Source organism: Melospiza georgiana, chromosome 1 (assembly GCF_028018845.1).
Source record: "Melospiza georgiana isolate bMelGeo1 chromosome 1, bMelGeo1.pri, whole genome shotgun sequence".
NCBI classification, from domain to species: domain Eukaryota; kingdom Metazoa; phylum Chordata; class Aves; order Passeriformes; family Passerellidae; genus Melospiza; species Melospiza georgiana.
In genome coordinates this window covers 154,838,864-154,866,444 of record NC_080430.1, presented here as the reverse complement: position 1 = coordinate 154,866,444, position 27,581 = coordinate 154,838,864, and the positions used below count along the sequence as shown (strand labels likewise).

The window sequence follows — 27,581 nt, the reverse complement described above, 5'->3', positions numbered from 1 at the left end:
CCTGAGTAAGAGAAAATCCAGAGAAAATCCAGACTGCTTGGCTGGGCCAGACCCACTCCCCCTCAGGAACAAGGATATCCAGAGCCAGAGCTCACCTTGCACTGGCACGGGAGACACATTTCAATTCCAGACTGGTGGCAGTTTGAACCTTCCTTCTGAGGGGCGAGGTGCAGACACGGATCTCTGCGGTCACCAGGGAATGGCTGCAGCTGTGTCAGGCCAGGGTTAGGCTGGATATCAGAGAAAGGCTGTGCCCCCAGAGGGTGGCTCAGCGCTGGGATGGGCTCTCCAGGGAGCTCGATGGCACCCGGGGTCCTGTCAGCCCAGCTCAGCCCAGCCCAGCTCAGCCCAGCCCAGCCCAGCTCAGCCCAACTCAACTCAACTCAACTCAACTCAACTCAACTCAACTCAACTCAACTCAACTCAACTCAACTCAACTCAGCTCAGCCCAGCCCAGCCCAGCTCAGCCCAGCTCAACTCAACTCAGCTCAGCCCAGCCCAGCTCAGCCCAGCCCAGCTCAGCCCAACTCAACTCAACTCAGCTCAGCCCAGCCCAGCTCAGCCCAACTCAACTCAACTCAACTCAGCTCAGCTCAGCCCAGCCCAGCTCAGCTCAGCTCAGCCCAGCTCAGCTCAGCCCAACTCAGCTCAGCTCAGCCTAACTCAGCTCAGCCCAACTCAGCCCAGCCCAGCCCAGCCCTCTGTGACTCCGTGCCTCACCCACGCTGCTGCGGGAGCGCAGAGAGGACAAAGACGGCCAGGCACTCACTGTGTGCCTGCTCCGTCCTCCCTGAGGAGAAACAGCCTCACAGCACAGCGGCTCCTGATTTAAATGATTTAATTGCTGGTTTAGGGTTATTAAATCAATGAGGAGTCACCACAGCTGCAGTTCAATAGTTTCTGCAGGCACAGAGCTGCACCTTTTCACAGGCGGTGCGCAGCACGGGCCCTGAGCCGCTCCGTCCCAGAGCCGTTCAATCCCCGCTCCGGGATCCTCTCCCGGGCTCCGCTCGGCCCGGGCTCGGCTTGGGCCTGGCCTGGGTTCGGCCTGGGTCGGTCCGGGCCCGCCGCTGTCGCGTCGCGATTGCGTCACTGCGGCGTCACCGGGGAGCGTCAGCGCGCAGCGTCACGTGACGGCGCCAGGGGGCAGGGCCGCGCTCCCGCTGCTCCCGGCCCGGCCCTGCCCTGCCCATCCCGTCCCCGCCGGTACCGCCGCTCTGGGCCCCGGCCCGGTCCGGCCCCGCCGGTACCGCCGCTCTGGGGCCCGGCCCGGTTCATCCCATCCCCGCCGGTACCGCCGCTCTGGGCCCCGGCCCGGCCCGGCCCCGCCGGTACCGCCGCTCTGGGTCCTGGTCCGGTTCATCCCATTCCCGCCGGTACCGCCGCTGCTCCCGGCCTGGCCCCATCCCGTCCCGGCCCATCCCATCCCCACCGGTGCCTCTCTGTCCCCGGGGAGCTGCGGCTCACGGGCGGTGCGCACTGAGACGGGAGGCACCGGGACAGGAGGGCCCGATCCGGGAGCGGCCCTGCCCAGGGCCCGGCGGTGGGAGCGGTGCCGTGCAGGGCCTGCAGGGCTCTCGGTGCTCCGGGTGTCACTGAGGGTGGCTGAAAGCGCAGAATTAACAAAAACTGCACCTGGCAGGACCAGAGCAGCTACCAGAGGAGTTCCTCTCCTGCCGCCGCTGCTGCTCTCCAGAAGCAGCCGGTGACCCGTGGGCAAGGCCGGAGATCAGCATTCCTCGCCCTCGGGCTGTCCCGGGTGTTCTGAGGGCCAGAGCTGACAAACCCCGGGTGTTCCGAGGGCCAGAGCTGACAAACCCCGGGTGTTCTGAGGGCCAGAGCTGACACACAGGTGAGTTTGTTGTGGTTTGCAGCTTCCAGGACAGCCCCACCTGTCTGCTCAGGGCAGTCCTTGAGCAGAATCCCACAGTTATCCCAGACTGTTCTCTATGGGGAATGCAGGGAAGGACCAGCAGTGCCATCATCCCTCAGCTCACAGGCCAGGACTGACTCCTGGCACCAGAACTGGCATTGGGCAGGGTCAGAGGGCAGGGCAGGCTCACAGCTGGAGCTGTGTCCAGATGTGACATTTCCCTCCCTCCATCTCGCAGGGCCTGTCTGTGGATTGCTGCTGCTGCTGCTCAGAGCTGCAAGAGTTCCTTGCAAACGCTGCAGCCCAGCCAGCTGGGCTCTGCCCTTTGCCTGGGCCGCCCTGCAGAGCATTCTCCCCATGTACTGAACTGGGTGATTTATATTCCTATTTACATATATAATGGAATCATAGCAAGGTTGGGCTTGGAGGGGGTCTTACAGACCATCTAGTTGCAACCCTACATGAATCATGCCTAAATTAATATCCCTAAATAAACAATTCCCACTGATGATGTTTCTGTGTTTGTCTGAAGAGGTAAACCACTTCCCATTACCTAATCAGGGTCCAGTTTTGGGGGACAAGTGATACACACTGAGAGAGGAGCCTGGCAGTGAGCCTGGCCCAGGGGAGAGAGCAGATAAATAAACAAATAAATCAAACCCAGCCCAGGAGCTGAGCACAGAGCCCGTGTGGGGCTGGCAGCTGCAGCTCTGAGCCCTCACTGACCAAGGAGTGGCTGTGCCATGGCCAAGGCCCCTTTCCAGCTGTACCTGTCACACAGGTGGAGCACTGAGGCTGAGCTCTGGCACCACCCTGGCTCCAGGAAAAGGAAATCCACAATCCACCTCTTCCCTGGGGTGGCACAGCGTGGTGCCCATCCACTGAACCAGGCTCAGGAAAACCTGACTGGGCTACAGGAAATGGGGTTGGCTTTTACCCCATTTTGACTATTTTACCCCAAAATAGTCAAACTATTTTTAAAAACTTTAATAATATAAACAAAATCACGTTGGAGCTTTCTGGTTCTTGTTTTGTTTTTGTTTTAACACAGCCAAAAAAGGAAAGCCAAGAGACTGAAGACTGGTATCACTGTGTTTCATATTGTTCTTTTTCCCCATCCCTGAATATTGATATTCTCAGCTGGCAGTAACTGGAGTGTGCATCAATTCCTGCTCCCAAAGGCAGGGACACCAGGAGCATCTTTGCTGGATTATGCAGTGAGTAACAACCACCAGCAGAGCCTTACACTGAAACTGCAGGCTTGACACAGGGCAAACCACTGTGACCAAAGGCTCTAAAATGTAAAGTAAACTTTATTATCCTTGAACCACAAAATAGATTTCTTTGGTTGTACAAATTTCACTAGTTACAGTCTTGATGCGCTAATTTTCCCTCGGAGTCTCTTGGGAGAGAACGGGAGAGAATCCAGAGCCTGGCACCAGGTACCGCACAGGGAAAGGAGAGAAAATCACAAGTTAGTCACCAAAACCCAGCCAGGATTGTTTCCAAAACTGCTCTTGTTAAAAAGCAAATGCTAAAATTAGATTTAAAAAGGAAAAGCTCAAATTGCTGATGACAGAGGCAGCTGCAGCTGCAGCGTGAGATTATCAGAGTTCCCCTTCACAAGTCTGTAAAATCAAAACGTTCAGAGTCAGTTAAAATGATCCGCTGGATTTTGGCATGAAAGGAGAGGCTCAACTAAAAAACTGCACCCAGAAAACTGCATCCAGCTCTTTCCTTCAGCAAATATACAAGCAGCTGTGCCTGTCAATGCCCAGCCACTGTGAGGCTCAAGGTCCAACCCTGCTCTTGCTGGGGAGTCAGAGAGCACCAATGGACAGGGAAGGGGATTGTGCCGAGCTCGGACCTTCCTCACGGTGAGAGGCAGTGATAAAAGAAAAAGAAAAGGGTTGTCTCCCCTCACTAGTGGCAGCAGAGGCTGATGGCAGAGTTGGGAGCAGCAGCTGTGACCTCCACATCTGCAGAGCTCACGTGATTCAGAACCTGTGGAAACCAAGGCTCACACCCCCACTCATTGCTCATTTTCCTTTTTCCCTCTTGTGTGGGCAAACGTGCATTTTCCCTGTCCTCCATGGGAAGGGGCCTGAAGCCGCTGAGCTGGCAAAGTGGAACTGTGTGGTTATTGCAAGGCACAGGCCAGCCCCATCCTGCTCCTGGTGCTCCCTGCCAGCCCACAGCACAGCACAGCACAGCAGGACCCGTGACATCCCACCCCACCCTAGAGCCAGCACTGTGGCCACCGTGGCCTCCCCATCTCCGTGTGTAGGATCCTCTAACTCCCAACCTGACCCCAGCAACTCCACGTTCTACCCATCCCCAGTTCCTGAACTCTACCCCCTAAGGTACCTGCTGTCACACCTGTGCCCCTGTGCTGCCCCACTGCTGTCACACAGCCCTGCACCCCTGCTCTGGCTGCCAGCCCATCCCACTCCTGCCCAGCGACCAGCTCAGCCCCAGTGCCACAGCAGAGGCTCTGCAGCGGTGACAAAGGGGACGTGCCCATCCCGGGAGGGAGCACAAGGCCCAGCAGGAGCAGAGTCCCCCCAGGACAGAGGCAGAGAGCTGTCTCTGCTTTCCTTGAGCACAGAGTGCCAGTGGCAGAGGGAGGCACTTTGCTGGAATTCTGGTGCGTTTTTCTCTTTTTGTTTTTCCTTCTTTTTGCCTCCAAGCTTCCCATTCCCAAACACTCCCAAAGGAAGTGAGGTGACACAGTGCAGGAGCTGGGAGGAGATGCTTTTTGGCAAAAGACTGGAAATTAAATAGGAGTAAAGGCAGGCTGGACCTTTCTCCTGGTTCCCACCAGAGCAGAAGCTCCTTTCAACCACTACAAAACCCAAGCTGAGGCAGTAACAGCTGGAGCCCAACACACTCTCACACTCCTACATTCTCCCTGTCCTACTCTTCCCGACACACAATATTTACAGGCTAAAAATCTGCCCACTGTCCTGGCCACCCCTCCTCTCCATCTGCCAGCAGTCAGTCCAGTGTTGTCCCAGTTTGGGATGTGCCCCAGTGCGCTGTTGGGTGAGAGCGAGGGCGGCCCACGGCCCCAGAGGAGTCAGCTGGCCACAGAGCTCAGGGGAGCTCGTCCCATGCAGAGTCTGTAGGCAGGGGGGCAGCCTGCTGCTGTCCCTGGAGCTCCGAGGGGCTGTGCCAGGCCAGGCCAGTGCCAGGCTGAGCCAGGCCAGTCCAGTGCCCAGGGCCACCTATGTGGGCACAGCGGTCTCCAGGCTGCGCCGGCTGTGCCGGAGCTTCCTCTTGCTGCTGTACAGGGCCATGTCCTCCAGGGCTGAGGGAGCTGCTGCTGATGGATCCCCTGCTGCCAGCGCCTCCTCCTCCTCCTCTGGCTGCCTGTCCTGCTCCCGGGGCACTGCAACGACAAGAGGGGTTCGGATGTGAGGACACAGCCCTGGGCTGAGTCAGGGAGATCCTGAGGAGAAATCCTGGGGAGCTGCAATGACAAGAGGGGTTCGGATGTGAGGACAGAGCCCTGGTTAAGTCAGGTGAGAAGAAATCCTTCCCTGTGAGGGGGTGGTGAGGCACAGGCTGCCAGGGGAGCTGTGGCTCACACCAACCCGGTCTGATAGAAGGTGTCCCTGCTCAGGACAGGGGTGGGACTGGGGGGTTTGAAAAGCCCCTTCCCAGCCAAACCATGCTGTGATTCTGGCAGCACACAGCTGGCACAGTTAATGCAGATGCCAAGGCTATCACAGGATGACAGAATGGTTTGTGTAGGAAAGAACCCTAAAGCTCATCCCATTCCACCCCTGCCACAGGCAGGGACACCTTCCACTGTCCCAGGCTGCCCCAAGCCCTGTCCACACTCACTTTCAGAGAGGTGTTCCAAGGTATTCCCAGGTGCTGGATTTGGGACAGCACTGGTCTCAGTCACTCACAGTAACCCCCTGGTGACCCACAGCTCATGCAGGAGCACTGTGGGTGCTGGGGAGGATAAGCCATGGGTGAGAAGACACCTGCCTGTACCAGCCCTGGTTCACTGAATGTGACTGAAGTGCCAAGCTGCATGGAACACTGAGTGTCCTGAAATGTCCTGGGTGTCCTTCTGCTCTCCAGAGCAGGGATCCACCCTGGCCCAGGCCTGCAGGGCTGAGGGGTCCCTCTGCCACAGAGCAGGAGCAGAGTCTGGGTCACAGACTGGCCCAGCTGGCCAGGAGGGCTTCAAACGCAGGGGCACCACACGCATGGTGGGACAGCTGCTGTGCCTCAGGTGCTGGAATGGGAGGATCCAGACCCTTAGGGAAGGACAGGGACAAGGAGGTGAGGGTCACCCCCTGTGTCAGGCCCAGCTGGATGCAGGGAGCTGCTCTGACCAGAGCTCTCAGATCAGGACTGCTGAGACAGGGGACACTCCTGACCAGGGACGGGTGACACTCCTGACCAGGGACAGGGGACATCCTGGGATGAAAGCACAGGCATTGCCACTGGTATGAATCCAGAGATTCCAGTTTTGTGTTGGCATTTTGGTGGGAAAGAGCCTGTGAAATGCAAGTCTGGAGAAGAACAGGATGGATGCGTGTCTGTCACCATCACATTTTCTGAAAAATCCTCTTTGCCCAGGATTCTTCTCCTGGGAAGCTTAGAAGCCTCAGAGCAAAAGGAAAACAATGTTACCTCATTTGCTTCTCCTGTGTTTTGCTGCTTAGGAATGTGTTTGGACATTGTTTATACAACAGGTGGTTGTTTCATTGGTTTCATGTGAATTGTTTTAACTTAATGACCAATCACAGCCAGCTGTGTTGATGCTCTGGAGAGAGTCACAAGTTTTTAATTGGTATCTTGTTAAAGCTTCTGTCTGTATCCTTTCTCTATTCTTTAGTATAGTTTTAGTATAGTGTTCTTTAATACCATATAGATCATAAAATAATAAATTAGCCTTCTAAGAACATGGAGTCAGATTAATTCCTTCCTGCCACAGGGAACCCCAGAAAATGCCACACAAGTCCTTGGAGTGGTGATGTGGCTAAAGAGGCTGGACAGGGATAAATTAAAGCCACAGGAGGGCAGAGAGAACACGTGTGTGGTTCCTGAGTGTCAGAGCTGCAGAGTTCATTAGCCAGCAGCAATTAGGGCAGGGGCCGGATGGGGAGGCTCCATTCCTGTGGCAGCTGCTGCCCACAGCAGACAGCCCAGGTGGGCAGGGAGCACAGGGAAATGCAGCTCCTCATGTCCTACAGGAACAGCCCAGGTGGGCAGGAGCACAGGGAAATGCAGCTCCTCAGGTCCCACAGGAACAGCCCAGGTGGGCAGGAGCACAGGGAAATGCAGCTCCTCACGTCCTACAGGAACAGCCCAGGTGGGCAGGAGCACACGGAAATGCAGCTTCTCATGTCCCACAGGAACAGCCCAGGAGCACAGGGAAATGCAGCTCCTCATGTCCCACAGGCAGGTTTCCAGTAACAGGAGCAGCATAAAAGCATCAGGGGAGGTTCTGCAGCCTCAGGTTACAGGACTGGGAAGCAGAAGTCTCAGGTGATCTGGGTAAGTCATGCCACAGCAAAGGGAACACTGATGGTTCCACCCTGAGAATGCTGCTCTGCATTCAGTAACTCCATGGCCTCATGGAAACCTTGGAGTAAAGGTTTTTAAATCCCTTCAAGAGATTATGACCATGAAGTCAGAGCAGAGAATGGAAGGAAATGTTTCTGCGTGGGCAAGAGGACAGGGATGTGCTGGGAGGAGTGAGATGCCAACACCTTCCCGCAGCTGGATTTCCTCAGAGCTCCTGATGTAATGGTTTGCTAGCAAAAGGTTTCAGAATTGCTGTGAGTCAAAAAGCCATGATTCCACGATCCAGGACCATTCTGATTATGCTGGCTGGAATGCTGCTCTGCCTGGCAGAGTGAGAGGGGACGGGGTCTCTGAAAAAGCCAGGAGAGCTGACTGGCATCCTCACCTCCATCCTTTCCAGATCATTGGGGAAAACCTTGTTTGTGTGCCTCGCAAACATCATAGGTGATTTCAGCATTGCTTCAGGGCTCAGGGCTGGGTCTCTCATGAGCACCACATTTTCCTTCTGGCTTTCATCCCGTGTGAGGGCCAGCAGAGCAGGGACAGGCAGCAGTGAGCTCTGGATGCCCTGAGCAGCAGCTGCTGCTCCCCAGCCCTGCCCTGAGCTCTCATCCCTGCACTGCCTCAACAAACACCCTCAGGAGAATCACCCAGAGCTCACATCCCAAAGGGAGGCACTGCATCCCAAAGGATGGCTCTGAGGGATGAAGAACAGATCCTGTTCTCAGGAAAGTACATTTGTGTAGAGTCCTGCAGCAGAACCTCCTTCAGGAAACAGCTCAGCTGTGGCTCAGCTGTCTGGGATGCAGCCTGCACTCAGAGGGATTGGTCAAGATAAAAGGAATTGTTTGTTTTTGGTTTTTTTTAATAAAGGGGTGAAACATGCAAAAAGGGTAGAAGCAAACCAGCACCAACGTTAGAGGCTACACAGCAGGCAGGCTCTGCCCAGGCCCTGGGAGCAGCTGGGAGAGGCTCAGGTGTGTGTTACAGGTGGGACAGACAGACACAGCCCAGCTGGACATCCCACAGCTCCAGATGGACAGCTCAGAGCCCAGCTGGACAGACCCACAGCCCAGCTGGACATCCCAGAGCCCAGCTGGACAGACCCACAGCCCAGCTGGACAGCTCAGAGCTCCAGCTGGACAGACCCACAGCCCAGCTGGACATCCCAGAGCCCAGCTGGACAGACCCACAGCCCTGCTGGACATCCCACAGCCCAGCTGGACATCCCAGAGCTCCAGCTGGACATCCCACAGCCCAGCTGGACAGACCCACAGCCCAGCTGGACATCCCACAGCCCAGCTGGACAGCCCAGAGCCCAGCTGGACAGACCCACAGCCCAGCTGGATATCCCACAGCCCAGCTGGACATCCCACAGCCCAGCTGGACATCCCAGAGCTCCAGCTGGACATCCCACAGCCCAGCTGGACAGACCCACAGCCCAGCTGGACATCCCACAGCCCAGCTGGACATCCCAGAGCTCCAGCTGGACATCCCACAGCCCAGCTGGACATCCCAGAGCCCAGCAGGACAGACCCACAGCTCCAGCTGGATAGACCCACAGCCCAGCTGGACATCCCACAGCTCCAGCTGGACAGACCCACAGCCCAGCTGGACAGCCCAGAGCCCAGCTGGACAGACCCACAGCCCAGCTGGACATCCCAGAGCCCAGCTGGACAGACCCACAGCTCCACCTGGACAGACCCACAGCCCAGCTGGACATCCCAGAGCTCCAGGTGCACACCTGTAACTCCTGCTGACCGAGGTGGTCACTGCCCATGGGTGCACCTCGGATGAATTCACCTGCACCATTCCCTGTTGCAGCCCCTGCATGAGGGACACTGAACAGGTGACAGAGCCCAAAACCCCCCTGCCACATCCTGCTGCCGCTCCACTCCAGGACAAAGCTGGAGAAAACCAGGCATGCTTGCAACACAGCACACAGATTAGTCATCACTGAAAACAATGCAAATGTGCAAATCTCCTACCCAAAATGAACGTGGCGAGCGTGGAGCTGTCATTCTAGAACAGACAGAACATGGCATTGCTTCAGGCAGCACAGGGTGAGGGGCTCAGGGGGTCCCACAAGGGAGAGGAGCCCTCCAGACCCAGAGCAGGGACAGCCAGGACAGCCTGGGCTGGGCTTACCTGAGTTACTGCGCTCATCCACGTGCCTGAGGTCATCAGCTGCATCAGGGGACTGCAAGAGAAATGGGACCAGTCACACCTGGAACAGCTGGAACACTCTGAGGGGACACTGACACAGCAGGGACAGTGACACAGAGGGGACACTGCCCATTTGGGACACTGCCACAGAGACTCCAGCTGGAATCCCTCGTGCCTGGCTCAGGCCCCCTCTGCCAAGCCCCAAACTTGGTGTGTGCAGGAAGGAGAGGAAGAAACACAAAAGGCACAAAGAGTAGAGAGGGAAGAGAAAGGCAGTGAGCCGCAAGAGGGGAGACTTGTGCTGGAGATGAGACAGAAATCCTTGCTCACGGGTGGGCAGCCCTGGCACAGGGTGCCCCTGGATCCCTGGCACTGCCCGAGGATCCCAGGCTGGATGGGACACTGGGCAGCAATTGTTCCCTGTGAGGGTGGGCAGCCCTGGCACAGGTGCCCAGGGAGCTGTGGGTGCCCCTGGATCCCTGGCACTGCCCAAGGATCCCAGGCTGGATGGGGCTGGAGCTCCTGGGACAGGGCAAGGTGTCCCTGCCACGGCAGGGCTGGGGTGGGGTGGGATTTAAGGTCCCTTCCCACGCAACCATGCCAGGATTCTGTGAACCATGGCACCCCAGACACTGCCTGAGGATGTGGAGGCACCTCCCCAGCTGCAGCAGAGCCAGGGCTGTCCCTGGGGAATTGGGGTGGTCTGGAGCCACCACAGGGCTCAAGCAGCCAGTGCCAACCCACCTGGTACAGAACTGGAGAGGGCACATCCCAAAGGAGGCACTGCTGAGGGCACACCCCAAAGGAGGGCACTGCAGAGGGCACATCCCAAAGGGTGGCACTGCAGAGGGCACATCCCAAAGGAGGGCACTGCAGAGGGCACGGCCCAAAGGAGGGCACTGCTCAGGGCACATCCCAAAGGAGGGCACTGGAGAGGACACGTCCCAAAGGAGGGCACTGCAGAGGGCACATCCCAAAGAGAGGCACTGCAGAGGGCACATCCCAAAGGAGGGCACTGCAGAGGGCACATCCCAAAGGAGGGCACTGCAGAGGGAATGTCCCATAGGAGACAATGCAGAGGGCACATCCCAAAGGAGGGGACTGCCGAGGGAATGTCCTAAAGGGTGGCACTGGAGAGGGCACATCCCAAAGGAGGGCACTGGAGAGGGCACGTCCCAAAGGAGGGCACTGCCGAGGGCACATCCCAAAGGAGGGCACTGCAGAGGGAATGTCCCAAAGGGAGGCACTGCAGAGGGCACATCCCAAAGGAGGGCACTGGAGAGGGCACATCCCAAAGGGAGGCACTGCAGAGGGCATGTCCCAAAGGAGGCACTGCAGAGGGCACATCCCAAAGGGTGGCACTGCAGAGGGCACATCCCAAAGTGTGGCACTGCAGAGGGCACATCCCAAACAGAGGCAGTGGAGAGGGCACATCCCAAAGGAGGCACTGCAGAGGGCACATCCCAAACAGAGGCAGTGGAGAGGGCACATCCCAAAGGGTGGCACTGCAGAGGGCACATCCCAAAGGAGGGCACTGCAGAGGGCACATCCCAAACAGAGGCAGTGGAGAGGGCACATCCCAAAGGAGGCACTGCAGAGGGCACATCCCAAACAGAGGCAGTGGAGAGGGCACATCCCAAAGGGTGGCACTGCAGAGGGCACATCCCAAAGGAGGGCACTGCAGAGGGCACATCCCAAACAGAGGCAGTGGAGAGGGCACATCCCAAAGGGAGGCACTGGAGAGGGCACATCCCAAAGGGTGGCACTGCAGAGGGCACATCCCAAAGGAGGGCACTGCAGAGGGCACGTCCCAAAGGAGGGCACTGCTCAGGGCACATCCCAAAGGGTGGCACTGCAGAGGGCACATCCCAAAGGGAGGCACTGCAGGAAAATGAGGGATGATTCCAGGAGCAGAGCACCACCACGAGGAACAGGCGTCAGTGAAGAACAGACACCAAATAAAGCAGGAGTGCCTGAGAATCCTCACAGTGCACTCTGACACAGCCAGCCTGCCTGCAGTGACACCTTTGTGTGTGCAGTGACACCTGTGTGTCCCCACTTTGTGTCTGCAGTGCCACCTTTGTGTCCCCTTTGTGTCTGCAGTGCCACCTTTGTGTCCCTACAGCGAGCTCTCCCCCAGTGTGGCAGAGCTTGCTGGCTCTCCATGCCCTGAATCTGCTTCATGCTCTGCACACAGAACTAAAAACCCACCCAGAACCCCTCAGACACCAAAAACCCACCCAAACCCTTCAGACACAGGGAACCTGCCCAACTCAGCTGTCACCAATGCCACCAGGCCTGACTGACCCCGTTTCAGCTCCCAGCCCTACAAGGTTGGTTCCAGTGGCCCCAGAGCAGGGCCAGGGGTCAGGGTCACCTCCAGAGCTGGCAGCCCATGACAGAAGGGCTCAGAACAGCCCATGTGAGGAAGGAGAAGCACCTCAGCGTGGCTCTCACCCTCAGAACAGCCCATGTGAGGAGGGAGAAGCACCTCAGCATGGCTCTCACCCTCAGAACCAGGTGCTGACCCCACAGCTCACTGCCAGCAGGATTACAGCCTGAGAACACCAGCTGCAGGACACAGGCACAGCCCAGCTCCAAGTTACATCTGCTCCAATCTGGCATTTGCTAGCCATCATTTCTGTCACTTTTTCTTCCCTTTCAGTTCTCATCTTTCACTTAACACTATTTTAGGAGCCATTCTGGTGAAGATGGAGCTGTTTTCTATCTGCAAAGCTTTTGTCATTCATTTTAAAACCCCCCGGACCAACCTTTCCCCAACTCCTCTTGGCTGGGGGCTCCAGGCAGCCCCCAGTTTTCAGCAGGACTGGTGTCCCTGCCCCAGGGCTCTGCAGAGGGCTCCCCAAACCCCTCAGCCTCAGCTCCTGCACCAGAGCAGGGCCTGGGCTGTGCAGAGGGGGCTCAGCATGCAGTTTGTACCTGGATTTCGTAAACAGGTTTGGAGGAAGGAATAGCAGCAAATTCCCGGTAGTCAAACTTCTTTTCAGACATTGACTAGAAGGGACAGCAGAGGGGAAGAAACAGAGAAGAGAGAGTGAGGGAGAGGAAGGGCTGGAGAGGCAGCAGCACGATGAGCAGGGCAAGCAGAGAGCCCAGCAGGGGCAGAGGGAGAGGCAGGAGAGCCTGGGCAGGGGATGTGGGACAGAGCTGGGACGTGGGACAGCCCTGGGACACCCTTGGGATGTGGGACAGTCCTGGGACAGCCCTGGGATGTGGGACAGCCCTGTGACACTGCCCTGGAGCTCTCCTGGGGGCAGGAGGGGTGTGAGCCCCAGAGGAAGCATCCCCTGCCCCAGTGAAATGTCAATGCACACCAGGGCAGGGGGCAAAGCTGGTTCTGGGGAAATTCATGGCAAGGCTCCTGACAGCCAGGGCAGAGTCAGGACCTCACCCAGGGCTGGGTTATGGGGTGGCCTGGCAGGACAAGGCTCCCTCCTTGCAGCTGCTTTCCCTGCTCTGTCCCAGTTCTTACAGGGCTGTGCTACAGAGCCCCATGGCTTTCACTCAGGGCTAGGAAAGGGAAAATGCTGATTGCAGCTGCAAATCTGCCCTGTGCTCTGGGGAAACACAGGGCCAAGGTCCCTGAGGGGAAGTGAAAGGCTCTCTGAACCAGGGAAAGGCTTTCTGAACTTGAGGAAAGCTTTCTGAACCAGGGAAAGGCTTTCTGGACCTGGTGGAAACCTTTCTGAACCAGGAGGTGAAGCCGCACAGAAAGGATGGCTCCATAGAACAGGGGACAGAGAGCAGATGTGCCCTGGGAGCTGCAATAAGGGGGAGAGTTCCTCTGGCCAGGAGTTTGGCCAAGCTCCATCCACAGATCCCCTCCCTTCCCTGCACCATGCAGCAAGGGCTGAGAGGGGCCCAGAGTTCCCAGCAGAGCTGAGCAACCAGGGAATGGCAGGATTTGGGAAAGGTGACAAAGGAATGGCAGGGGTTGGGAAAGGTGACAAAAGCAGGCAGGAGAACACCACACCAGCCTGAACAACCAGGGAATGGCAGGGCTTGGGAAAGGGGACAAAGAATGGCAGGGTTTGGGAAAGGGGACAAAGAATGGCAGGGTTTGGGAAAGGTGACAAAGGCAAGCAGAACACCATACCAGCCTTCCTGGGGAGGTGACGTTCCTGGGGCTGCAATCTGCAGGGGGGGACAGAAGGGCACAGTCAGTGACTTCCCAGAAGCAGGGAATTGCCCCCAGAAGCAGAGAATTGCCCCCAGAGGCAGGGCATTGTCCCCCCCCAGAAGCAGGGAACTGCCCCCAGAAGGAGGGAATTGCCCCCAGCAGGAGGGAATTGTCCCCTATCAGCAGGAACTGCCCCCTGTCCCTGCCCCGTACCTTCCATGGGCGTGGGTGACGGCGTGGGCGCGGGGGACGGTGACTCTGCCAGCTGCTCCAGGGGGCTGCGCTTCCTGCCCTCCTTGGACTTGGCAATGACCATCTGCGCCTTGAGGGCGTCCTGCTCCAGGGACTTCATCCTGCCAGGAACGGGGAGAGGGCAGGGACAGGAGCTGTGAGTGCTGCTGAGGGCGCAGGGCCACCCTGCAGGGCAGGGATAGAGCAGGGACAGAGCCCTGGGCTCAGCACAAACCCCCCAGGGTCCCCAGGGCAGGCAGGGGCACAGCTGGGCTGTCCTTTGCCACCCCCAAACACACCTGGGAGCACCTGTGCCACACACACAGAGGCTGGAGCTATGGACCAGCACACTGTGGGCAGCCCCAGAGTGCCAAAAAACAGGAGAGGGACCTGAGCTGGGGACAGAATGTGAGGATCACACAGGCAGGATCAGTGCTGGGGCTTCACCCTGCCCTGTGCTGCACCTGAACCCTCCTGTGCCAGCAGGAGAGCATGGAGGCCAGGCTGGATGGGGCCCTGAGCACCCTGGGATAGTGAAAGGTGTGGAAGGAGGTAGAACTGGGTGATCCCTAAGGTTCCTTCCAACCCCTATGTGACCCTGTGACACAGCTGGGAAACATCAGAGCTGTCTGTTCCTTCCTCCTCACAGCTGTGAGACATCAGAGGTGTCTGTCCCTTCCTCCCCATCAGCCCCAGCACCCCCCTGCTCTCTGGGGTCACACCAGGGCCCAGCCTGGTCCTGCCCCAGGAGCCCCCAGCCAGGAGCATGCAGCTGTGGCAGGGCAGTGCACACCTGGATTGGCCTCCTGACCCTGGCCTGGGGACACAGACAGGAGCATGCAGCTGTGCACACCTGGATTGGCCTCCTCCTGCCCCAGGGGTGGCTCTCGAGGGCTGGCTCTGCCCTGGGGCAGCAGCAGCAGCTGCTCTCTGCCTGGACTGGTACAGCCTCCTGGCCAGGTCCTGCTCGTACTGCTTAACACTGTCTTCAAGGGTTGAGCATCTGAGGAGCAGCAGGAGGGACAGGAACAGGAGGGACAGGAGGGACAGGAACAGGAGGAGGAGGAGAGGAAGAGATGATGGTGATGAACATTGCAGCAGACAAGAACAGGAAAAGAAAGAAACAGATACAGCAACAAACCCTGGGCAGGGGAAACTCGGCTCTGACACGGGGCAGCCTGGGCTGGGCTGGTCCCAGGTCTGATCCCACCCAGCAATGGGCACTGCTGGGGCAGCAGGAACCCCTGGGGCAGCCTGGGATGGTGCCCAGGAACAGCAGCACCCAGCAGTGCCCACATCCAGGGGACCAGGCCACATCCAGGGGACACCTCCCAGTGCTGGGAGACACCAGGAGCAACTCCAGCCCCACAGAGGGACCAGGAACAGCTCCAGCTCCATGGAGACACCAGGAACAGCTCCAGCCCCACAGAGACACCAGGAACAGCTCCAGCCCCATGGAGACACCAGGAACAGCTCCAGCCCCAGGGAAGGGACCAGCTGTGGCTGCCCCTGGATCCCTGGCAGTGCCCAAGGCCAGGCTGGATGGGACATTGGGAATTAAGAATTGTTCCCTAGCAGGGTGGGTAGCCCTGGCACAGGTGCCCAGAGCAGCTGTGGCTGCCCCTGCATCCCTGGCAGTGCCCAAGGACGGGGCTTGGAGCAGCCTGGCACAGGGGAAGGTGCCCCTGCCATGTCATGGGTAGCACCAGACAAACCCTCAGGTCCCTTCCATCCCAAACTGTTCCATGGCTGTGCCAGGGGCTGTGTGTGCCCAGAACCCCTGTGTGAGCTGGGGCTGTGTGTGCACAGAGCACAGGGGTGCTGGGGAAGGGGCATCCCCATCCTGGCAGGGCCCTGATGGCACAGGGACAGCAAGGAGAGCCCAAGGAGGGCAGAGTGAGGGTCACGAGTGACAGCACAGAGCAGAGAACCGGAGAGAAGCAAAGACAGGAGGTCAGAGAGGGAGGAACAAACCCAGTGGGGCGGTGGGGCTGAGCCCCCCAGTGGGGCAGGGCAGCACCTCCCCTGCAGACAGGACCTGGCCAAAACCCTCTGCCCATTCCAGAGCTGGAAAAGGGGCCCTGAGAGCCCTGGATCCTCCTGGAGATCTGGGGCAGCAGGGAACAGTCCCTCCTGTCCCACAGAAAGGGACAAGGGCCTGCAGAGCCAGGACAAGGGGGAAGGAATGGATTCCCCCTGCCAGAGGGGCAGGGCTGGAGGGGACCTCGGAAAATCCTTCCCTGGCAGCCCTGGCACAGGGTGACCCAAGAACCCTGTGGTGCCCCTGGCAGTGTTCCAGGCCAGGCTGGATGGGATATTGGGCATTAGGAACTGTTCCCTGTGAGGGTGGGCAGACCTGGCACAGGGTGCCCAGAGCAGCTGTGGATCCCTGGCAGTGCCCAAAGCCAGGCTGGATGGGATATTGGGCATTAGGAATTGTTCCCTGGGAGGGTGTGAGGCCCTGGCACAGGGTGCCCAGAGAATCCTGTGGTGCCCCTGGATCCCTGGCAGCGTTCCACTCTTTCAAGGCTGATGGAACAGCTCGTGTGGGTAAGAATGGAAATGGCCAGATCCTGCCACTCTTGGCTGCAGCAGGATGTCCAGCCCAGCTACCCTGGAAATGAGAAGTTCCATTTTTCCTTTTGGACGTGTGACCTTGCAGCCTCAGTGACACCATTCCGAAAGGGGCACAAACAAGGTGGGAATGGTGTGTGAGGGCAGGACACAGCCAGCACAGCATCCAGCTGGGTTTGTGTCCATGGGGAGCTCCCCTGGGCAGGGCTGGGCAGCACTGGGGGAATCACAAGAGACAGGCTCAGCCAGGGCTTGGACAGATCCTGCACAGCCTCCCTCGACATCTGCCCCTGAAAGGGTCCCCATTCCCTGGTTTTACACCCTTTGGGTGCCAGATGTGCAGGAGCTGCCCTGCTGTGTGAAAGGATCTCCCATTCTCTGGTTTTACTCCTTTAGGAGCTATCCCGCCCTGTAAAAGCATGCCCCACTCCCCAGTTTTACTCCTTTAGGAGTAGCTCTGCCCAGCAAAAGGATCCCCACTCCCCGGTTTTATTCCCTTTAGGAGCACCCCTGCCCTGTAACAGCCTCCCCCACTCCCCGGTTTCCCTCCCTTTAATCCCCACACCCGGGACCAGCCCTGCCCAGTGAAAGCACCCTCCATTCCCCGGTTTCCCTGCCCTCATCCCCACCCCAGGAGTTTCCCCGTACTGTGCAAGCATCCCCCCTTGCCCGGTTTCGCTGCCCTCCTCCCCAGCTCGGGGCTGCCCCTCTCCCTCCCGCAGCACCGGCAGCCCCGGCTCACCGTGCTGCCCTCCACATGGCGCGTTTCTCGGCCTCCAGGGCGCGGCGCTCGGCCGGGGACAGCTCCTTGTCCTTGTCCTTGTCCTGCTGGGCCAGCAGCTCGGGGCTCTGCATTCGCAGCCGCTCCTGGTGCCGCCGCTCCGCCTTGGCCGTGCGCACGGGAGCGCCGGGCTCCACGGGGGATAACCTGGGACACGGGGGACAGGGGCTCTGAGGGGCTGTGGGGCTCACCTGGGCTCACCTGCCAGCTCTGCACACCTGCCCCTCTGCGCACGGGAGCACCGGGCTCCACGGGGGATAACCTGGGATACGGGGACAGGGGGGCTCTGAGGGCTGTGGGGCTCACCTGGGCACACCTGCCCTGCTCACCTGCCCTGCTCACCTGCCCCTCTGCGCACGGGAGCGCTGGGCTCCACGGGGGACAGCCTGGGATACGGGGACAGGGGCTCTGAGGGGCTGTGGGGCTCACCCGGGCACACCTGCCCTGCTCACCTGCCCCACTGCACATGGGAGCGCCGGGCTCCGCGGGGGACAGCCTGGGACACGGGGGACAGGGGGCTCTGAGGGGCTGTGGGGCTCACCTGGGCTCACCTGCCCTGCTCACCTGCCCCTCTGCGCACGGGAGCGCTGGGCTCCACGGGGGACAGCCTGGGACACGGGGACAGGGGCTCTGAGGGGCTGTAGGGCTCACCTAGGCACACCTGCCCTGCTCACCTGCCCTGCTCACCTGCCCCTCTGCGCACGGGAGCGCCGGGCTCCGCGGGGGACAGCCTGGGACACGGGGGACAGGGGGGCTCTGAGGGGCTCACCTGGGCTGCAGGGCTCACCTGCCAGCCCTGCACACCTGCCCCGTGCCACGGCAGCCCTGCTCACCTGCCCCTCTGCGCACGGGAGCACCGGGCTCCACGGGGGATAACCTGGGACACGGGCTATGAGGGGCTGTGGGGCTCACCTGGGCTCACCTGCCCTGCTCACCTGCCCTGCTCACCTGCCCCTCTGCGCACACGAGCGCCGGGCTCCGCAGGGGTTAACCTGGTACACGGGGGACAGGGGGCTCTGAGGGGCTCACCTGGGCACACCTGGGCTGCAGGGCTCACCTACCAGCCCTGCACACCTGCCCTGTGCCATGGCAGCTCTGTTCATCTGCCCTTCTCTGCACGGGAGCGCTGGGCTCCATGGGGTTTGACCTGGTACGGAGGGGACGGGGGCTCTGAGGGGGCTGTGGGGCTCACCTGGGCTGCAGGACTCACCTGGCAGCCAGAGGCACCTGGGGTCACCTGCCCTGCGCCCCTGGGAACTCTGCTCACCTGCCAGCCCTGCTCACCTGCCCCTCTGTGCACAGGAGCACCAAGCTCCGCAGGGGTTAACCTGACACAGAGGGGACAGGAGGCTCTGAGGGGCTGCAGGGCTCACCTGGCAAGCAGGGGCACCTGGGGGCACCTGCCCTGCAACCCTGGGAGCTCTGCTCACCTGCCAGCTCTGCTCACCTGCCCTGTGTCACTGCCAGCTCTGCTCACCTGCCAGCTCTGCTCACCTGCCCTTTGCCCCTGCCAGCTCTGCTCACCTGCCCTGTGCCCCTGCCAGCTCTGCTCACCTGCCCTTTGCCCCTGCCAGCTCTGCTCACCTGCCCCGTGCCCCTGCCAGCTCTGCTCACCTGCCCTGTGCCCTTGCCAGCTCTGCTCACCTGCCCCGTGCCATGGCAGCTCTGGTCACCTGCCTGGTGCCACTGGCACGGGCTGCCATGGATGGGGAGGACACAGGGTACAGGAAAGCTCCTTGTAAGGAGTTTCTGGCTGGACGGGGCTTGGATTGTCCTGGGAGCACCCCCCGCAGTGTCACAGACATCTTTTATGGAAAATCCTTTCCTTAGGATTGTTCCTCCTAAGAAGCTGAAAGGCCTCAGGAACAAAATGTAAACGATGGTTATCTGCTGCTGTGGAATGCAACAGGTGCAGCTGTGATTGGTCTCATGTGGTTGTTTCTAATTAATGGCCAATCACAGCCAGCTGGCTTGGACACAGAGCCCAAGCCACAAGCCTTTGTTATCATTCCTTTCTATTCTATTCTTAGCTGGCCTTCTGATGAAATCCTTTCTTCTATTATTTTAGCATAGTTTTAATGCAATATATATAATAAAATAATAAATCAGCCTTCTGAAACATGGAGTCAGATCCTCATAACTTCCCTCATCCTCAGAGCCCTGTGAACACGGTCACACCGAAAGGCAGGGGGTTCAAACCAGAGGGTCTTGCAGGTCCCTCCCTCCCTCCCACCCAACCCAACCCAACCCACGCTGGGTTCCATGAGGTTGGCTCTGCTCAGTTCCCCTCCCTGCCTCCCCCAGACCCCTCCCTGGCAGCCCCTGCCCCACTCACCCCGACATGGAGTTGGTTCTGTGCTCAGGCTTGATGCCCTCCTCCAGGGAATTCCTCTGTGAGCTGCTGCTCTCACTGAGCTCCAAGGGCCTGGAGAAAGAGCCCTGTGAGCTGCAGCCCCACGGGCTGCACACCCAGCCAAGGGTGAAGCTCCACCCCAGGAGAGCAACAACTGCTCCAGGGTGAAGTCACAGCGCTCTGTGATCACTGCTGTGAACATTCCTGTGGGATCTCCTCAACATCCACACGAATAGCAGAACTCATTTCCTGCACCTGCAGGCCACCCAGCCACTCACACACACACACACACACACACAAATCTTTCCTCAGTTTTCCTAATAAAGATATTTGTTGGGCTTTCTTTTCCTCTGGATCTCACCCTTCAGTCCTGGGAAGCAGGACCTCACTCTTGGCTTTGTTAGATGTGGCACAAAGGATTCCAAACAGAGGAGCCCAAGAAAGATTCCCTTTGGAAACCCTTGTCACCTGATCCTGATTTTACACCCTCATTAACAAATTAATTTGATTATTTTAAGTTGTTCCATGAGATGGGCTATGGAGCTGGCTGGGAGAGCTGGGGGTGCTCAGTTTATGGTGACACCCAGCTCTGATTTTTACTGCTCAAGTTTATTTTAATTAAACTTCAGTTTCTCTTCCAGCATGAGGAAGAATATTTCAAGAAACACAACTTCAGCCTCTTCCACTGCCTCCCTTGCATCCAAGCATAAATAATAAACAACTGATGGAGCCAGGCTTCCTGTCCTTCAGCATGCCATGTTTCAGGATGAGAACAGGAGGGATCAGGGGGGCTCCCAGGGAACCAAGGCGCTTTGTGTGACTGCTTTCCTCCTGGGAGCTGCCCCAGCTCAGAGGGGCAGGGGCAGTCTCAGGGCACTGTGATGTGAGAAGCTCCTCCAGTGAGACTGGGCAGAAATAACAGAGAGAAATGAGATTGCAGTGCCAGGGAGTGTTCTGCCACTGTGACTGAGATGTGTTTGTGGAGAGCACACTGTCTGTGCCAAAGGCTTCAAAGGCAGATAAGGACAGCTTCAGCTTTACTTCAGTGCATTCTGAATTTATCTGGAGCCTTTCAGAACCCTGTTCTCGTTCCTCTGTTCTATGCCCAAGAATTAGAAAAAACCATCAAGGTAACCTGGAGGCCAAGTCCCAGAGAATGGGGAAACAAGCCTAAAAAAACCCAAATCTGTTTTAGTATCACTTTATCATTCAGCTTATCCTGAAGCACCTCTCTAAAATCAACCTCTCTCCACACCCTGGGGCACAGCTGAAGGAGCTGCTCCCTGGAAAGAGTGAGATGTAAAACTTGGCCTTTTCTGAAGCAGAAATCTGTGCCAGCCCTGTGCCCTGAGAGCTCCTGGGACTCTCTGCCCGTGGCAGGTGCAGGCTGCCTGCCCTGGGTGAGACAGAGCAGAAATTCTCCAGAGTAGAAATCCATTTGGATTTAGGTGGAATGCACATCTTTGAGTCTGTGGTTAGAAAACACAGCTATGTAACCTGACTGCAAACCTAGGCTGGGAAACTGCTTCAGTGAAGGACAGAGGGTGATAGAGACAGAGAGACTGCTGTGAGAGCAGGCCAGCCTGACCTAGGAATTATTTCTGGTAAAGAAGAACTAGTAGCAAAGGTCATGCAAAATTTGTAAAAATGAATATGCATGAACCTAATGTGAAATTGTATGCATATGTATTTGAGAGGGGGATAAAAAGGGACCTGAAGTTCCCATGTCTTTTAAGCAGAGCAATCTCCACATGTAATAATAAACATACCGGCTTTACAACTTGCACAAAGCTGTGGAGTTTTTGGTTATCTCTGCAAAACAAGGGTGCTGCCTTACCGAGCTGCTGGAGCCTGGCTGCTCCTCCCATTCAGCCTCTCCACCTTGTACTCCACGCCCTCGATGATGACGCTGGACTGCACGGCCTGGGGCGCCCGCCTGCCCTCCTCCTCCTCCTCCTCAGCCTCCTCCTCCAGCAGCAGGGCTCGCTGCTGCTGCAGCTTGCGGGCTGCAGGGACACAGCAGGCAGATCACACACCTGAGAGCACTGGCTGAGCCCCCAGGACAGGACTGTGGGGGGGTCCTGACAATGAGACCCCCAGGAAGGGATTGTGGGGGGGTCCTGACAATGAAACCCCCAGGATGGGACTGCGGGCAGGTCCTGGCACTGAACCCCCAAGAGATTCCGTCCTGACACTGAATTCCCCAGGATGGAACCTCTGGGCAGGTCCTTCTCACCCCTGCAAGTCTGGGCTGGTTTCAGTCCATCCCCTCTCCATGAACACCTTTGTTCCTCCACACTTCCACCAGTGATGCAACAAACTGTGCATGGTTTCCTCAGCTCCCCCTTTCCTTATCCACCAGATTTCCATCCCTGGACACCCAGGGCAGGTTTCCAGCAGATTTCCCAGTGCTCTCAGCCTCCCTCACCCTGGAATTGGGCACAGTTTCTCCTGCCCTTTTCCCAGAGGGAAGGAAGAGCCCTGGCAGCCTGCATCTGCCCCATGCCTCCTGCAGGAGCCAAGGCTGGGTGCTAGTGCTGGCCCCATGCGTGGCAGCGGCCCTGGGACAGCTCTGCTGGTGAGCACACCATCACCAGAGGGTCAGGAACAGAGGGGAAAGGAGCAGGCAGCTCTGGGGCAGGTGTCCTGCAGGTCACACAGGGGTGCTCCTCAGGGCTCAGCCCTGGGGCAAGACTAAAAATCTTAAAAAGATAAAAATAATATTAAAAAGAAAAAACATTAAAAATAAATTAAAATTCTTAAAAATATAAAAATAATATTTAAATTATTAATAAAATAATTTTTCTGCATTCTGCAGGAGCTGAATGCAACAGGAACACTCCTGCTGATGCCAAACTGGGAGCTGCTGGTGGCTCTCTCAAGGGCCATGGAGCCCTACAGGAGGGTGCAGACAGGCTGGAACACCGGGCAACCATTACTAGCATGAAACGGAACCAAATGCCAGGTTCAGGTACGCTTTGGAGAGGAGTGGCTGGAGAGCTCAGTAAAAATGCTTTTGTCCGCTTCACCTTGTTCCTTATCACCTCCTAAAGCAACTATGGGTAGGACTCGATGATCTCTAAGGTCTCTCCCAACCGAGTCATTTTGTGAATTCTGTGAACTCTCAAGCAAGAGGGAATGACAACACAAAGGAGAGCAGCAATGCAGCTCCTGGTGCAGCCCTGGAGCAGCACAGTGAGCTCTGAGCTCTGCTGCCAGTCCTGTGTGAGGGTGCCACTCACCTGGGGCTGGCACAGCCCCACTGTGTGCAGGGGCCTTACACATGTCCCTCAAGTGTTCATTGCAGGCTGCAGGCACAGAGCCCAGAGCAGGGAGCCTGGAATGCCCTGTGCCCTGCAGGGAGAGCTCTGTGAGAGCTGAACTGCTCAGCTGGAGAGGAGAAGGCTGCGGGCAGGACTCACTGCAGCCCTGCAGCACCCAGAGGGGCTCTGGACACAGGGCTGGAGGGGGGATGGCTGCAGGGATGGCTTTGGGAAGGGACCCTGCCCAGAGCAGCTGTGGCTGCTCCATCCCTGCAAGTGTTCCAGGCCAGACTGGAGCCACTGGTCTGAGGCAAGGAGTCCTTGCTCATGGCAGGGGTGGCACTGAGTGGGTTAAAAGTGCCTCCAACCAAACCAAACCCTCCTGTGATTCCATGATACAGGACACCCGAAACTACAGCACTGCACCAACCCAGGCAGTATCAGTGCAGCACGCACAGAATTGCTCAGCATTCACTTCAAATCATTCCCAGTCCTTACAATAACCACCCAGGGGCTTCTGGAAGCGCTGCATTTCTGTGGCAAAGGAATCCCTTAGCAGGACAACCCTCTGAGCACACATTGCTACGTACCCTCCTCCTCTTTCATCTTCTTCAGGTCGTCCTCCCCCACCAGGGACACGCGCTTGGGAGGCTTGTCCAGGTGCTGCTGCTTCACCTCAATCTCAAAATACTTCTGCCTCTCCCGGAAGGACCTCTGCTCAGGGCTGTGCTGGCCCCCAGGGCTGTGGGCAGCCACCTGCAAGGGCCAGAACGCTGCTCAGGGGGCACACGGGGACACCATGGGGCACACGGGGACAGGGGCCACACAGGGACACACAGGGACAGGGGGCCACACGGGACACACAGGGACAGGAGGCACACGGGGACACCATGGGACAGGGGGCACACAGGGACACACAGGGACAGGGGCACACGGGGACAGGGGGCACAGGGGGACACACAGGGACAGGGAGCCCACGGGGACACCCAGGGACAGGGGGCACACAGGGACACCCAGGGACAGGGGGCACACAGGGACACCATGGGGCACACGGGGACAGGGGGGCACACGGGGACACCATGGGACAGGGGGCACATGGGGACACACAGGGACACCATGGGGCACACAGGGACACCATGGGGCACACGGGGACAGGGGGGCACACAGGGACACCATGGGACAGGGGGCACATGGGGACACACAGGGACAGGGGCACACGGGGACAGGGGGGCACAGGGGGACACACAGGGACAGGGGGGCACACAGGGACACCCAGGGACAGGGGGCACACAGGGACACCATGGGGCACACGGGGACAGGGGGGCACACGGGGACACCATGGGACAGGGGGCACATGGGGACACACAGGGACACCATGGGGCACACAGGGACACACAGGGACAGGGGGCACCCGGGGACACCCAGGGACAGGGGCACCCAGGGACAGGGGGCACCCAGCCACAGCACTGCCCACTCAGCCACAGCACTGCCCACCCAGCCCCATGCCACCCTATCCCTTGCTCTGCCAGCTGCCCCATCCTCTCAGTTCCCACTGTGCCCCCTCCTCCCACTCTGCCCCATCCTCTCAGTTCTCACTTTGCCCCCTCCTCTCCTCCTCCTGCTCCTCCCCAGCCCTCCCACACTCTGCCCCATCCCTCCACTGTCGCAGACATCTTTTTGTGAAAATCCTTTCTTTAGGATTTTTCTCTCCTGAGAAGCTGAGAGGCCTCAGGAACAAAATGTAAACATTGGTTATCTGCTGCTGTGGAAGGCATCAGGTGTGTCTGTGATTGGGCCATCTTGAATGTTTACAATTAATGGCCAACCACAGACCAGAGAGCTTGGACTCTCTGTCAGAGCCACAGACCTTTGTTATTCACTCTTTGCTATTCTATTCTATTCTTAGCTGGCCTTGTGAGGAAACCTTTCCTTCTATTCTTTAGTAATGTAACATATATCAATCAGCCTTCTGAACATGGAGCCAACATTGTCATCTCTTCCCCCATCCAAGAACCCCTGTGACCACCATCACAGCCCACCCACACCCCCATGACTCCCAGCACCCACCTCCAAGGCCATTTTGGTGTTTTCTGTGCTGCTCTGACCAGACAGTTCCTAAGGACACAGAGAAACAAGCATGTTCCGAAAGGAAAGGTTCCAGCCCTGTGCCCCAAGGCCAGGCAGCTGACACAGGTCCCCAAACTGTCCCTGAATTCACACAGATTTAACAAGGCTCAGCAATGGTCAGGAGTGAGGATTTATGGTAAACTGAGGGTTAAACAGAAGCAGGAGTGACAACTCCTGAAAGGGAGAAACTGAAAATCACAGGAAACAGGCACCAAACAGGAGCAAGGGCTGGAGGGGAGTCACAGGAGCTGGCAGGAGCCACTCACACTTTGCTTGCATCAAAGACAAAACCACCCAAAATTTACTTTAAAGAAGCAGAGATGCCATCAGAAGGAATGAAATCTGTATTTACTGGGATACATAACAGAATGTTGGACGAACAGAACTTCAGAGGGAGGAAATTGATCCCCAAAATCCATCTGTTAACCAGGAATCCATAGGGGTAAACTGAGAACTGCAAACTAGTTATGGAAAATAAGGAAGTTTTACAATTAGACAAACTGAAATGACCCGCAAAGAGAGAGCAAGGAGATGATCTCTGGCTTTATCCAAACACTCCAAAAACTAATTCAGAATTCAGAACTGGAGTGGAGTGCCTGAGCAACCTCCTACAGCTCTGGAGATGTTTGACCAACGCTCTCAGGCCCATGGTGGGGTTCCTGGGGGTGTCCTGAGCTGGACCTGATGATCCTTGTGGGTCCCTTCCAACTCAGGACGTCCCAGGATTGTGGGATTCCAGGATTCCAGCACCCAAGGCTGCCCTGTTCTGCAGGGGGAACTGAGGCAGTGACCTCCAAGGCCTCAGCTAGCCTGGACTGTTCCAGGATTCAGCTAGATGGCAGGGAAAGGAAGAGTCCCAGTGAAAATCAAAATCTACCCAAAAATGTCTCAGCACAGGTTTAGCCTGGCCCTGGAACCTGGAATTTCAGAGTTCCTTTGCGTGGTTGTACATCAGTATCCCAATGTCCAGGGAGAACAACAATGCTTGAGATTCCAGGAGCTTCCAGGACCTGGCACAGCCAGGACCCTGCCAGGATGAACATCTGCATCACCAACACAGGACCCTGCCAGGATGAACATCTGCACCATCTACACACATTCCAACTCCAACAGGACCTGGCACAGCCAGGACCCTGCCAGGATGAACATCTGCATCACCCACACACTCCAATAGGACCTGACACAGACAGGAACCTGCCAGGGTGAACATCTCATCACCAACACAGGACCCTGCCAAGATGAACATCTGCACCATCCACACACATTCCAACTCCAACAGGACCTGACAGAGACAGGACCCTGCCAGGATGAACATCTGCATCACCCATACACTCCAAATCCAGCACAGGACCCTGCCAGGGTGAACATCTGCATCACCCACACACTCCACCAGGACCTGGCACAGCCAGGACCCTGCCAGGATGAACATCTGCACCATCCACACACTCCACCAGGACCTGGCACAGACAGGACCCTGCCAGGGTGACCATCCCCTCACCAACACAGGACCCTGCCAGGATGGATACCCTGTGGATCTGCACCATCCACACAGGACCCTGCTAGGATGACCATCTCATCACCAGAACCTTTCCAGGGTGACCATCCCATCCCCAGCCCTTCCAGCTCCCCCGGGCCCTGGCCGTGTCCCCAGCTGTCCCTGCAGGGCGGGCTGGTGCCACCAGGGCTGGGTTACCTGTGTCCCCAGCAGGGGCTGGGACAGGGGCACTGCTGCAAAGGTCTTGTAGGCCTGCTTGACATTGATGGGCACCTCGTCAGGGGATGGTGGCGACGGCGGCGATGGCTTTGGCTGCAGGGACAGACAGACAGACAGACAGACAGGAGGCAAAGGTGAGCACAGGTGAGCACAGGTGGGGGAAAACCCATACGGGGGAAACACAGCCTGAGTCTTGGCCTGCAGAGCCTGGTGAGGGGGATACGGAAGGAACAGGTCAGGGAACACGTGAGGGATCTGTGAGCCCTGGGAAGGCAATCTCAGCCTCTGTGCTGAGCCCTGGGCAGGAGCACCAGGAGCAGAGCACTGCACACACACTGTGACAGCAGCACGAGAGTCACAGCCTGTTCTGTTCCATGCACAGGGAAGGAATGGTGCTTTTGGTGGCACAGACCTTCACTGACCTGATGGGAATGTTGTGACACATCCTCTGGCCAAGGGCACATTGCTGTCCCAGTCCTTGAGGATTTACACCCAATTCACCCTACCTGAATCAGGGTTTTGTGGGCTAGAACTGGACAGCTACACATTGATTTCTATTTAGGGCTGAACAAGAGCCCCTCTAGTGGAAGGTATCTCTGTTTTTAAGGTCCCTCCCAACCCAAAGCACCCTGTGATTCCAGGATCTGATCCAGGGATCTGTGATGGGGAGGAGATCTGCCTTTGATCCCAAATTTTCCTCTGCAGAATTACACTTACACATCTGACAAGGTCTGAGGGGACCTTCCTGGTCCTGTCACTGTCTTTGCTGGTCCCTCCCTCACCCAGCCCCTGCAGCACTGGGGATCCT

The 27,581-nt window shown here is 57.8% G+C and overlaps 1 protein-coding gene across 14 annotated transcripts in view; it reads right to left on the bottom strand.

Annotated features, from left to right (window-relative positions):
• Positions 1–3,166: 3,166 nt before the first annotated feature.
• The window catches only part of SCRIB (scribble planar cell polarity protein), a 131,224-nt gene continuing 106,809 nt past the window's right edge, over positions 3,167–27,581 (bottom strand). For 11 of the 14 annotated variants that reach the window (XM_058020166.1, XM_058020174.1, XM_058020250.1 and 8 more), the window contains 12 exons: positions 26,753–26,866; positions 25,000–25,047; positions 23,523–23,688; positions 21,507–21,675; positions 19,652–19,741; positions 17,278–17,463; positions 14,815–14,964; positions 13,944–14,083; positions 13,707–13,744; positions 12,530–12,604; positions 9,572–9,623; positions 3,167–5,264 (listed from right to left, as the gene is read on the bottom strand). In XM_058020166.1, the coding sequence (XP_057876149.1) occupies positions 5,101–5,264; positions 9,572–9,623; positions 12,530–12,604; positions 13,707–13,744; positions 13,944–14,083; positions 14,815–14,964; positions 17,278–17,463; positions 19,652–19,741; positions 21,507–21,675; positions 23,523–23,688; positions 25,000–25,047; positions 26,753–26,866 (1,392 nt within the window). In that variant the 3' untranslated portion in view covers positions 3,167–5,100. The remainder of the gene's footprint in view (positions 5,265–9,571; positions 9,624–12,529; positions 12,605–13,706; positions 13,745–13,943; positions 14,084–14,814; positions 14,965–17,277; positions 17,464–19,651; positions 19,742–21,506; positions 21,676–23,522; positions 23,689–24,999; positions 25,048–26,752; positions 26,867–27,581) is intronic. The other 3 variants (XM_058020215.1, XM_058020261.1, XM_058020279.1) reach the window with 3 other exon arrangements.